This window comes from Phyllostomus discolor, chromosome 13 (genome assembly GCF_004126475.2).
Source record: "Phyllostomus discolor isolate MPI-MPIP mPhyDis1 chromosome 13, mPhyDis1.pri.v3, whole genome shotgun sequence".
In the NCBI taxonomy this organism is placed as follows: Eukaryota; Metazoa; Chordata; class Mammalia; order Chiroptera; family Phyllostomidae; genus Phyllostomus; species Phyllostomus discolor.
In genome coordinates, this window is record NC_040915.2 from 58,556,853 (window position 1) to 58,567,656 (window position 10,804).

Consider the following 10,804-nt stretch of genomic DNA (forward strand, 5'->3'; position numbering starts at 1 on the left):
ATAATAAAAATCTGCACGATGCCTCTGATTCTGCACGAAATGACTTGCTGACCACAGAATAGAGACCCCCAGCAACCCTAATGTTGCCTGTTTCCCTCACCTGGGAAGTTAAGGACAAAATGAAACTATGGGCAGACCAACTGCCAGAACGCTGAAGGAAGCTGTTGCTGGGAATGTTTCTTAGGGAGTCACCACCTGAAAGCTTGAGATTTATTAGAGCCACTACCCCTCCCATACCCCGGACAGGAGTGTATAGACACAAGGAGTTCCAGTTGAGAAGAATAATCTCAATACCTGGAAACAAACACAAAACATGGCCCTTCTTTAAGATGTATAAATCAAAAAATATAGGCCAAAAATTAGTTATTTGATTGATATAAATTTAATTTTAATGGATAATAGTTGATTTTTATATACCTATAAATCACCCCTTGAACCCTTTTAATTTAGACCAGTTCCTAGAATTTTAATAGATACCTAGTTACTAATTGGCACCTGAAAGTTTGTGCCTGTATAGCTTCGTTGGCTAACTGATTAATGACCCTCTTGGTCAAAATAACCTTTGTTTAATATGGTCGATCTGTGGGACTTCCTGTACTTTTCAGTTATTTCTTTGTTTAACATGATTAATCTGTAAAATCTTCTGTGTTTTGAGAAATTATTTCTGTGGTAACCATTTCTGTTTTAATAATCACATTATGCATTGAATGTTGTATAACCTCCCCTATGAAAATAAAGATTGATTGTTCTTGGTGAGTCAGTTGGGCCCAAAAAGCCTGGCTGTCCTCCAGCACCCCACCGGGTGTCTCACTTCAGTCTCTTCGCCTTAGCTGTGCATCCTTCATGGACCCTGAGACCCCGCCGAGGCTGGACCACAGCAGACATTGAATGCATGTTTATGCTACAACACATACTGATGTAGGGACACGGTGTGTGGGGTGTTGTCATAGTAGGGAGCAAAGTGAGAGGTATGGAAGGTGGAAGATTAAATAATAGGAGCTTGATGGATGGTGGCTGAGGTGGTAAAATCAATGAGGGTTACTCTTTGATCTTTCTCTATATTTGTGTCACATATAATTCCTTATTTCAGTCTGTGGTGACGTGTGCATGTCCTGGGACTCAGAGAGACCCTGAGGTGCCAACACCAGTGTTATCACCACGATTCCAAGTTCAGTCTTGTTTCTTTGCAAAGAACAGGGGAGATATTGTCTCAGACACCAGGGAGGGAGAGGAGTCAGGGCTTTAAAGCAATAGGAACAGCAGGGAGGTTGTGGTCCGAGAGCATGTGGAGGGGCTGTGTGGTGGTGGGTGCAGAGGGTGGGGCAAACATGAAGCCCCCTGAAGGGAGCTCAGGATATGGGGTTGTGTGCAAACAGCAGTGGGGAGTCCCTGAGGGTTTGGAGCAGAGGGTGACATATCTGAGCTGAATGAGAAAGACCCTGGAGTGCCATGAGGACACAGTGCCCAAGGTGAGTGAGTGATCCTGGTCTTTGTCATTGACTAGGATTCCTGTGAGTCTAGACGCATGGGACCATGGGACCGTGGGCACAGGTGCAGCAGAGGTGGGTCCGGGCATAGAGGGACGTGCTGGTCTCTGCCTCCAGCTGCCCAGACAGTCAGCATGTCTGCTAAGGCATCACACCCAAATGGTATCCTGCTAGTAATGTAGCACAATGAGAAGGAAAATACAGGGAGGGAAAATACTGTTTATAATATAAAGAAACTTGAGGACTCCCAAGAAAAATCCTGACAAGGAACAATGTCATAGATGCCCAAAATATCATTCTCTTAGATAAAATGACAGTTCCTGAAAGGTATTAGCATGGTATAGTTTACACTGGTAATTAATTGTATAGCCTTCAAAAACCATTATTTTTACCCATCACTTAATTAAATCAAATCTCTGAAAAGTGTGCATGTATCATGTGACTGGAAATTTTTCTCAATAGTCCTCTGCACATACCCAGGAGTGAATTCCTGGAGATTTCCCTGAGCAGATCCTATGAGCCCTTCAAAACATATGGACAGTCCGTCATCTATGGCATTGGACATGAAATTCACTGTGCATTTACTTTGCAACATCTTCACTGAATGCAAATCCAAATTAATTTGTCCTTTACATACAAGTTTGCAACTCCCACAGTTGTGGATTCCTGGGAGTGAGATGCACCAGGAACCAGTACAGTGTATGAGAGTCACAGTATCTGGGAACCAGACCCTGAATGTGTGAACAGAGCCAGTGTATTGCTGAGCTGCAGAAACCAGCTGGGCCCTCAGGACTTTGGGCCATGAGAGGTGTGTGCTCTGTCACCAGCAGGAGATGCTGTTGGACTACCTGTGTTCCCTACACAGGCACTCATTAAAGGCCCATTCTCTCTTAGAAGCCTGAGCCTGGGGCAATGCTTGTGCTCACTCTTGTGGACACAGCAGCTGTGTCCTCTGAGGCCAGGCAAGAACACATGGACTTCTGTATTGTCTGAGCAGGTGTTTCCTCCAGGGCTCCCCGAAGAGTTGAAGCCTACCTCCATCCTCCTCAGTTGTGGTCTAAACTGAGTTCTAGAGCCAAGGCTGAGCAAGGGGCTGGGCAGGCCTTGGATGGACACAAATTTGCATGGACGGCCCCTCCTCTGGCAGAGGGTGGGGAAGAAAAGGAGGCCTGGGCAGCCCAGCCCCACTGTGGGCTCAGGGGCTGTGTGCACCATGGCCTGGACTCCTCTCCTCCTCGTGCTCCTCTCTCACTGCACAGGTAGGGATCGGTCATTTAACAACAAAAGATTTCCCTAAGCTGATTTTGTCTCTTCCTGCTCAAAACAATTTTATAATGGTTCTTGTCACATCCCTTATGAATGTCTACGTCTGTAGGTTCCCTCTCCCAGCCTGTGCTGACTCAGCCGCCCTCCCTCTCTGCATCTCTGGGAGCCACAGCCAGACTCACCTGCACCATGAGCAGTGACATCAGTATTGTGGACTACTACATACGTTGGTTCCAGCAGGAGCCAGGGAGCCCTCCCCAGTATCTCCTGAGTTTTAAATCAGACTCAGAGAAGCACCAGGGCTCCGGGGTCCCCAGTCGCTTCTCTGGATCCAAGGACGCTTCGGTCAATGCAGGGCTCCTGACCATCTCTGGGCTGCAGCCTGAGGACGAGGCCGACTATTACTGTGCTATATTTCACAGCAGTGGGAGCAGCTACAGTGACTCACAGTGGCTCAGATGACGAGGAAGTGAGACAGAAACCCCTGGGCCCAGAGGTTATGCTCTGAGCCTCACTGAAGCTTCTGTGGAGGCCTCTGCAAGGTGGGCTCCTCTGCAGTCAGAAACGTCCATGGAAGGGGCGGAGCTGCACACGGTCATGAGTGAGAGCACAGGGCGTCCCCGGTCACCCTTGTTGAAGGGATGACAAAGCCTGACTGACCGTCCCCACAGAGTGGAGTAAATTTTAACAAAATAAGTATTTTTATGTAAAAATCTCATTTCCTTTCATCTGTAGTATCTTGGTTTCTACTCACATAAAACCCCTCACTTCTGATATTTCTTGTCACAAAATGTGTGAGTGATTTTTCTTCAAAAAGAAGCAATCCCCTGTGACAGCAGCTGGATGTCCCACCACACAACTCAGCTCTCACACGACTGCCTGGAGACGGTGTCATGTCCGCAGTGAGGGGCTCCGTCCCACGGGACTGCCCGCTCTTCAGGTGACGGTCACACGCAGGAGGTCCTCAGGTCTAATAAAGCTTCTTGGTTATAACTCAAAGACTCCTAGGATCTCTTTCTTGGTTCCAATTAGTTTGCTGACTCCACCTGAGTCCTTCTCCCTCCTCAAGGAAATGGGGGGCTGGTCTCAAAATTACAGTCTTGGAATCATGCCTCTATGAGTAAGCAGTCCTCACCCAGGAGCCCACCCAGGGTCACAGCATTAGAACAAAAGGAACATCTGTCACCCAGGAAAGTAGAAGAGTTCCAGGAGTCTGTGTGAGGAGCCAGGCACTGAGACCAATATACATTCTATATTATTTCACAATACTGTGTCTGCAAGTACAAGTGATGACCCAGACAGTCACTGTCACCAACAAATTAATGCCATACGTGCGAATCCTGTGGTAATTCCTCCACATCCCCACAGCCCCAGACCCTTCAGTCTGATCCTGGACTCTGTGCCCTTGAGCACCCTCCATGACTGGTGACCTCATGACTGTCAGTGGATTCTCCTGAGCCCACAGGCACTAACTGTCCCCCTGTCCTCTCTCACTTCCCTAGGTTCTCCAGCCATGCAGGCTGTGGGCTGGGTTGTTGGACATCAGGAGCAGGAAGTTCCCAGCATGTACGTGTGTTACCTCCCCAGTGAAGCTGCTGATGAGCCCAGACCCCAGGTGAGCTTCTCCTGCACAGGAAGCAGTAGATGCATTGGTATAATATTCCCAAGGGCTCCCAGGTAGAGTCCCCACATTTTTGACCTGGAGAGGAGTGAGGTACCTGATTCTCCAGAAACAATGTTGTCACCAGAATCCCTTTGACACCTTTGGGCTCCAGCCCCTGAGAGGCTGACCATCGTTGTCATGGAGCTGAACACAACGCCAATGCCACGCAGATCTCCTGCTCCATAGAGAATGTGACCAACCTGCCTCTGATGCCCCTGCCTGCTCCATCACTTCCCTGTCCCTGCTTGTGACCAATACCGGGGCAGGATTTTGCTTCTGCTGTCACTTGGGCTGTTAAAACAAGAGGATTCATTCTTCCAGCTGTATCTATCATTTTCGTGGCAATGAAAATATCTCTGTTTGAAGGTACAATTCTTCCAATGCAAACAGAATTTTTTTTTTCCACAACAACATGGCCCCACAGTTGTGAGCGAAGTTAGGAAAGGCTGAAGTGCAGCATGTGTGTCCCCAGAAGGCCAGGTGGCCCTCTGCAGAGCACCCTGTTTGTACCCAGGTACGAGCCTGGGCTTCACTAATAGTTCTCTGAACTCAGACACCATAGAGTCTGAGTTTTTTTTTTTCCTCCTGATTTCAGAATTTTGTGGAGCCCGGAATTCCCAGATATTGGAAGACCACACCTTACTGAGCTGGTCTGAACAGTCTCATTCTAAGGAGTAGGTACAATGGGAAGATAAACGTGTTCAATGATGCTCAATAGAACATGTCACTGGGGAATTCATTTTAAGGATCTAAGCAACCTTTTTAAAAGAAGGTAGAAAACAGCTTTCTGTTTGGGAGAGATTATTAAAAGAGAAACTTTCATTCAATGTTTTTTCACTCTTTTCATGAGAACTATTCCCCCTACCAAGTCCAGGGAGAGTTCTTTGTAGTTAAGTAGCATGTTTTATTTATTTATTTTAAAATATATTTTATTGATTATGCTATTACAGTTGTCTCAATTTTTCCCCCTTTCATACCCTCTGCCTGGTACCTTCATTCCCTTCAGCAATCTTCCCACCCCTTAGTTTATGTCTATGGGTTGTGCCTATAAGTTTTTTGTCTTCCCTGCTTCCTATACTACTCCTAAATACCCCCTGTCTATTTTGTAGTTACCAATTATGCTTCTTATTCTCTGTACCTTTCCTCCATTCTCCCCCTTCCCCCTCCCAGATGATAGCCATCCAAATGATCTCCATACCTATGATTCTCTTCCTGTTCTTCTTGTTCGCTTAGTTTTTTAAATACGTTCTGTTGTTGATAGTTGTGAGTTTGTTGCTATTTTAATTTTCATAGTTTTGATCTTCTTTTTTTTCCTTAAATAATTCCCTTTAATCTTTCGTGTAATAATGGCTTGGTGTTGATGAAGTCTGTTAGCTTTACCTTGGCTGAGAAAAACTTTTTCTGCCCTTCCATTCTAAATAACTTTGCTGGATAAAGTAATCTAGGTTGTAGGTCCTCACTTTTCATCACTTTGAATACTTCTTGCCAGTCCTTTCTTGTCTGCAAAGTTTCTTCTGAGAAATAGCTGACAGTCTTATGAGAACTCCTTTGTAGGTAACCCTCTGTTTTTCTCTTGCTGCTTTCAAGATTTTAATTATCTTTGACATTTGGCATTTTAATTATGATGTATTGTGGGGTGGGGCTCTTTGCATTCATTTTGTTTGGGACTCTGTGCTTTCTGAACTTGTGTGTCTATTTCCTCACCAAATTAAGGAAGTTTTCTTTCACTATTTTTTCAAATAATTTTTTACTTCTTGCTCTTCCTCTTCTTTTGGCATCCTTATGATTTGGATGTCAACACTTTTGGAGATGTCCATACTCTTCTTATACTGTCTTTGGTTTTTTGAATTCTTTTTACTTCTTACGGCTCTAGTTGAATGCTCATTTCTTCTTTATGTTCCAAATCATTGATTTGAATCCTGACTTCTTTCCCGTCACTGTTGGTTCCCTGTAGATTTTTCTTCATTTCACTTGGTGTGATTTTCATTTCCTGAGTCTTTTTTTTTTTATTTCATTGCCATACTCAGTGAGTTCTTTGAGCATCCTAATCACCCGTGTTTTGAACTTTGCATATGATAGGTTGAGTATCTCCATTTCATTTAGTCTTTTTCTGGGGGTTTATTCTGTTCTTTCATTTGGGCCATATTTCTTTGGCTCCTCAGATAGGCAGCCTCCCTGTGTTTGTTTCTGTGTATTAGGTAGAGCTGCTTTGGCTCCCTGTCTCAGTAGTGTGGCCTGTTGCAGAAAAGGCACCTGTAGATTGTGTGAGGCAGAAACTTTGGTAGTCACCAGGGTGGGGCAACCTGCTTTACCATTTTGTGGCTCTGTGAGGGGGGTGGTCTTGGAGAGGGGACGATGTCACTGCCTGCCTTCTGGGGGTTCACCTGGCATTTACCCTGTGTGACTGGTGCCCTTCCAGCAGTTGCCATGGTGCTGAATCCCAGAAGGGGTAGGTTTGCCGCATTTTAAGTTCTTCTGGGCCCTTTGAGTGGATTCTCCTGAAAATCTGGCAGTTTTGCCTGCTGCCTCACTGATTTTTACAACCAGAAGTTATGGGCATTTATCTCCCTGGTGCTGGAACCCTGGGTTGTGTGATCTGGCCTGAGGTGGAGATCACTCACTCCCAAGGTATCCTCCCTATTTTTATCCACCACACGTGAATGTGGGACTGCCCACTCTGCTTCTGCCTCATCTCTGTTTCAAACCATTAACTGTCTCTGCACGTTTCTACCCCTCCCACCCATCTGGATTAATGTGGCTTCTTTAAATCCTTGGTTGTTGGACTTCCACACAGCTTGATTTTCTGATGGTTCTTGGTGTTACTTGTTTTCAGGCCTAGCTGTCATTCTTTCTATGGTTGCACAAGAAGGCAAAGTGTCTTTACCTATACCTCCATCTTGACCAGAGTCTTAAGGAAGATGTTTTAAATTCTTGTCTTTTCTTCAAAGTAAATATTTATCTTCAAAAGTCAAGGAATGTTTAAAACCTGTACTTCCTTTTCTTTTCTTTGAAAAGAAAAGATTTCTCTAGTAAAACACTTGGGTCAGGTGAAGATGTCCCAGGAGGCTCAATGTAAAACACAAGAATTGAAGGAAACTTTCTCTCTAAGGAGGGAGGTGGTGGTTGATAATGTAAAGTCACACTCACCCAACAGTGCTCAGCAACCAAGACGTGGGGTGCTGGAGCAGGTGAAGTCCTCTCCTTGGCAGTGTGTGTGCCGTCCTGGATGATCTGACAAGCACAGGGAAGTGGTTAAGAGTATAGGGACAGAAGCTCAAACTCGTGTTTCCTACTTTTGCTATTCCTTAGGGTCTGGGTGGCCCAGCTGACACCTTGATGGCAGCCTCATTAAGACCCTGAGCAAAGTCCCTTTAAGATGTGTGTGGACTCTTGACCAACAGTAAGTTTATAAATGTGTGCAGTTCTAAGTTGTTTGTGGTAATTTTTTATACCAATAGGAACCCAGTACATCTAGGGCAATATATTTATCCACTCTGTCTTAGTTTGCCTAAATGTAAAAAGGGTGCAAAAATAGTATTAACCACAGGGTTGTTATGCAGATTAATGACTAATATATGTAAAGTGCTTAAAATTGTGCTTACTAAAACCTGGTAACTGCCTAAAAAGTTGTAATATTATAGCAAATAGCTAATACAAGGGAGTACATGATTGTAATTCCCTGTCATTTAAAAACTGCTTTTTAATGAGGCTGAAGCAGCAAAGACAAAGTGAATGATGGTCAAGGAATTATGTTGTATCTTGTACAAATGAGCTTCTAGGACATCCCGTTTGTCTTTCAAATTGACTTCAGTGAGTATGCAAATGCTGCTAGAGTCTATGTGGCTTCTGGTGTTAGGTTCATTCCCTGAAAAGAATCCAAGCATCTCGTGATTACAACGCAAAGTGGGAAAACATGTATATATCTCATCTTCACTTTATAGGTGGGATGGTTGAACTGCAGAAGAAATGATTTGTCCATGTTGTAGAAGAAATCCATGATATAAATAGAATTGAAATAGCAACTGGTTTCAAGCTCTCCGGATTCAAGCTCAGAAACACATTGATGTTCCGCTCTACCTTCCCCTCTCTCTAAAGTCCGTGAATAATCTTCCAGTGAGGACTAATCAACAATTTTTAAAAAATTTTTTCAAAAAGGATAGCAATATGTCCTCCTTCTGTTGCATTATATTTTATTACATTTTCATCTTAAACTCTAAAAATGTTCTCCTGCTCTGTAAAGTTCCAACCTGGAGAGCTACTTTGTGGGGTCTGATGTTTGAAAATCTGAATACCTTAACGAGGCTGCTAGAATGCCCTTGCTGAGATAGGAGAGGGAGATAGCAAAGAAGTGGTGTCTTTGTGTGCTTTAAATCGGTGTCTGAGGAGACCAGAAGTATCATCAGAACAACTTCTTAGTAGGTGCCAGGATTTGGCTACATAGCTGCAAATCTTACTGCTTATGACAAGCTGGCCTCAGATACATAGGCATAAAGAAAGGCTTGTGATCTTCACAGGGAGATAAGGACAGTCTGTGAATTGAGTTTGATAAAGCTCATGAGTTGTTTTTCTTTAAGTGAGGAGGAAGTAGTCAGTAACTGAAGTTTCAAATATCTACAAATGAATCATCCTTGTCTTTCTGCCACAGTGATGATTCCACACGGTTAAAGCGACATTTCAGGTAGTGAAGGTCCACTGTACATTTCTAACATTATCTACATGGCTCCAATGTCAAGACTAGTTCTTAGGGAAGGAGGTTGAAGGTTCAAAATTCAGATGTTGTTATCTGTCTCAAACGCTGTCCAGAAATGCCATCGTAGGATATCTCAACCTTTATCTTACCTGAAATCAGACTGATTATTTCCCTTTTATGACCTTAACTCTTTTGCATTCCCAGTTTGACATCTTAGAATTCAGGACCTGAGGGCCCCAGATGGCAGCCGCCTCTGGGTGCGGTGATTACAGTGCAGACCCCCTCTGTGGGAAGAGGCTGTTCTCAAGGCTGCTGGCCTGGCCTCTCAGTTGAATCAGGGCTCCTGCATGCACCTGCTGGAAGAGCTGATTCACAGTTGGGCTCAGTTTATGGTTAAGTAATTCTCATTTAAACAATAACACAAGATGGGTTTTTTTTTTTTTTGTATTTTGTTCTGAAACCCAGTTTTCTAAAACTTCCTCCCATGGGCCCTAGTTCCTTTCTTTGACTTCACCTTATTTATTTACTGTTTTATATAGTTTTCTTGAGTCCCAGAAGCACTATGGTACCTTCCTTCTCTGAGGTCTGGGCTCCCTTTGGTGTAGGCATGAAAGTGCGGAGGTACATGGAGCAGCCATAGTTTTAGGGTGTAGGATAAACCTTTGTGTCTGAGCAAGGGGCCTGGGATAGAGGATGTGATGTACAATTTCTTTGTAAGGGAGCTAGAAGGGGGTGAGGATGGTGCAGTGTCTTTGAATTACTTCTGGAATGTTATTATTGTTACTGTTGTTTAAATGGTTTGCTTTTACAACCATGTACGAAGGGGGGCTTCGGCCCCACTTGCAGGTGGCTCTCAGGAGGTGAGAGGCAGCTCTTACAGAGTCCAGAATCAGAGGGCTGCTGACAGGGGATTTAGGGGGTACACCAGACCCTGAGATGTTCAGAGACTGTTAGAAGAGGAGATCCTGTGCTGTACACCGAATGTTTATGTTTCCCTCAAAACGTATGCATTGAACCCTAATCCCCAGTGTCATGTTACCTGGACATGGGCCTTTGGGAAGTGACTCGGTCATGAAGGTAGAACCCTCGTGGATGGGATTAGGGCCCTGATAAAATAGAGCCCTCGCCCCCTTGCGCCATGTGAGGACACAGCAAAGGGTTGGCTGCCTGAGGACCAGGAAGCGAGTCCACATCTGCTGGTGCCTTGATCTTGGACTTCCAGCCTCCAGATCTGTGGGAAGTAAATTTCTGTTGTTTGAAAGCCACTCCATCTATGGCATTCTGTTATAGCAGGGCCCAAAGGGGCTAAGGCAACCTGGAAAAGATTGCAAGTTGAAGGGTGAGGGGGTTCTAACTGTTGTGATTTGCATGTTATCGGAAAACATGTCCTCCTCAGCCCTGAAGTCTGGTATGTTTGGGTTATGTACCAGAATCTGTTTTACAGTAACCAGTACAAATATAAAATTTCAGAGCATTGGGTAATAAATTTGATAATAAATAAATAAATAAACATTTTTCCATTCACGTAAAACTCTCTCCCATCACAAAATTTTGCAACATAATGTTATGATGGTCACATTACAGTTGCCTTTTGAAAGCGTTGACAGGGTTAGGACTTACTTGTGGAGATAACCTTGGACGACTCGTGAGGAGAAGCAAGACCACGACTGGGTTTCGTGTGTCCTGCTTTCTCTCTGC

The 10,804-nt window shown here is 44.4% G+C and overlaps 1 gene segment (V, D, J or C); it reads left to right on the forward strand.

The window, feature by feature from the left end:
- The first annotated feature begins 2,650 nt into the window (after window positions 1–2,650).
- On the forward strand, window positions 2,651–3,478 carry LOC114509998. The segment is given in 2 exon segments: window positions 2,651–2,746; window positions 2,863–3,478. Coding segments are annotated over 2 exon segments (399 nt in total).
- The last annotated feature ends 7,326 nt before the right edge of the window (window positions 3,479–10,804 follow it).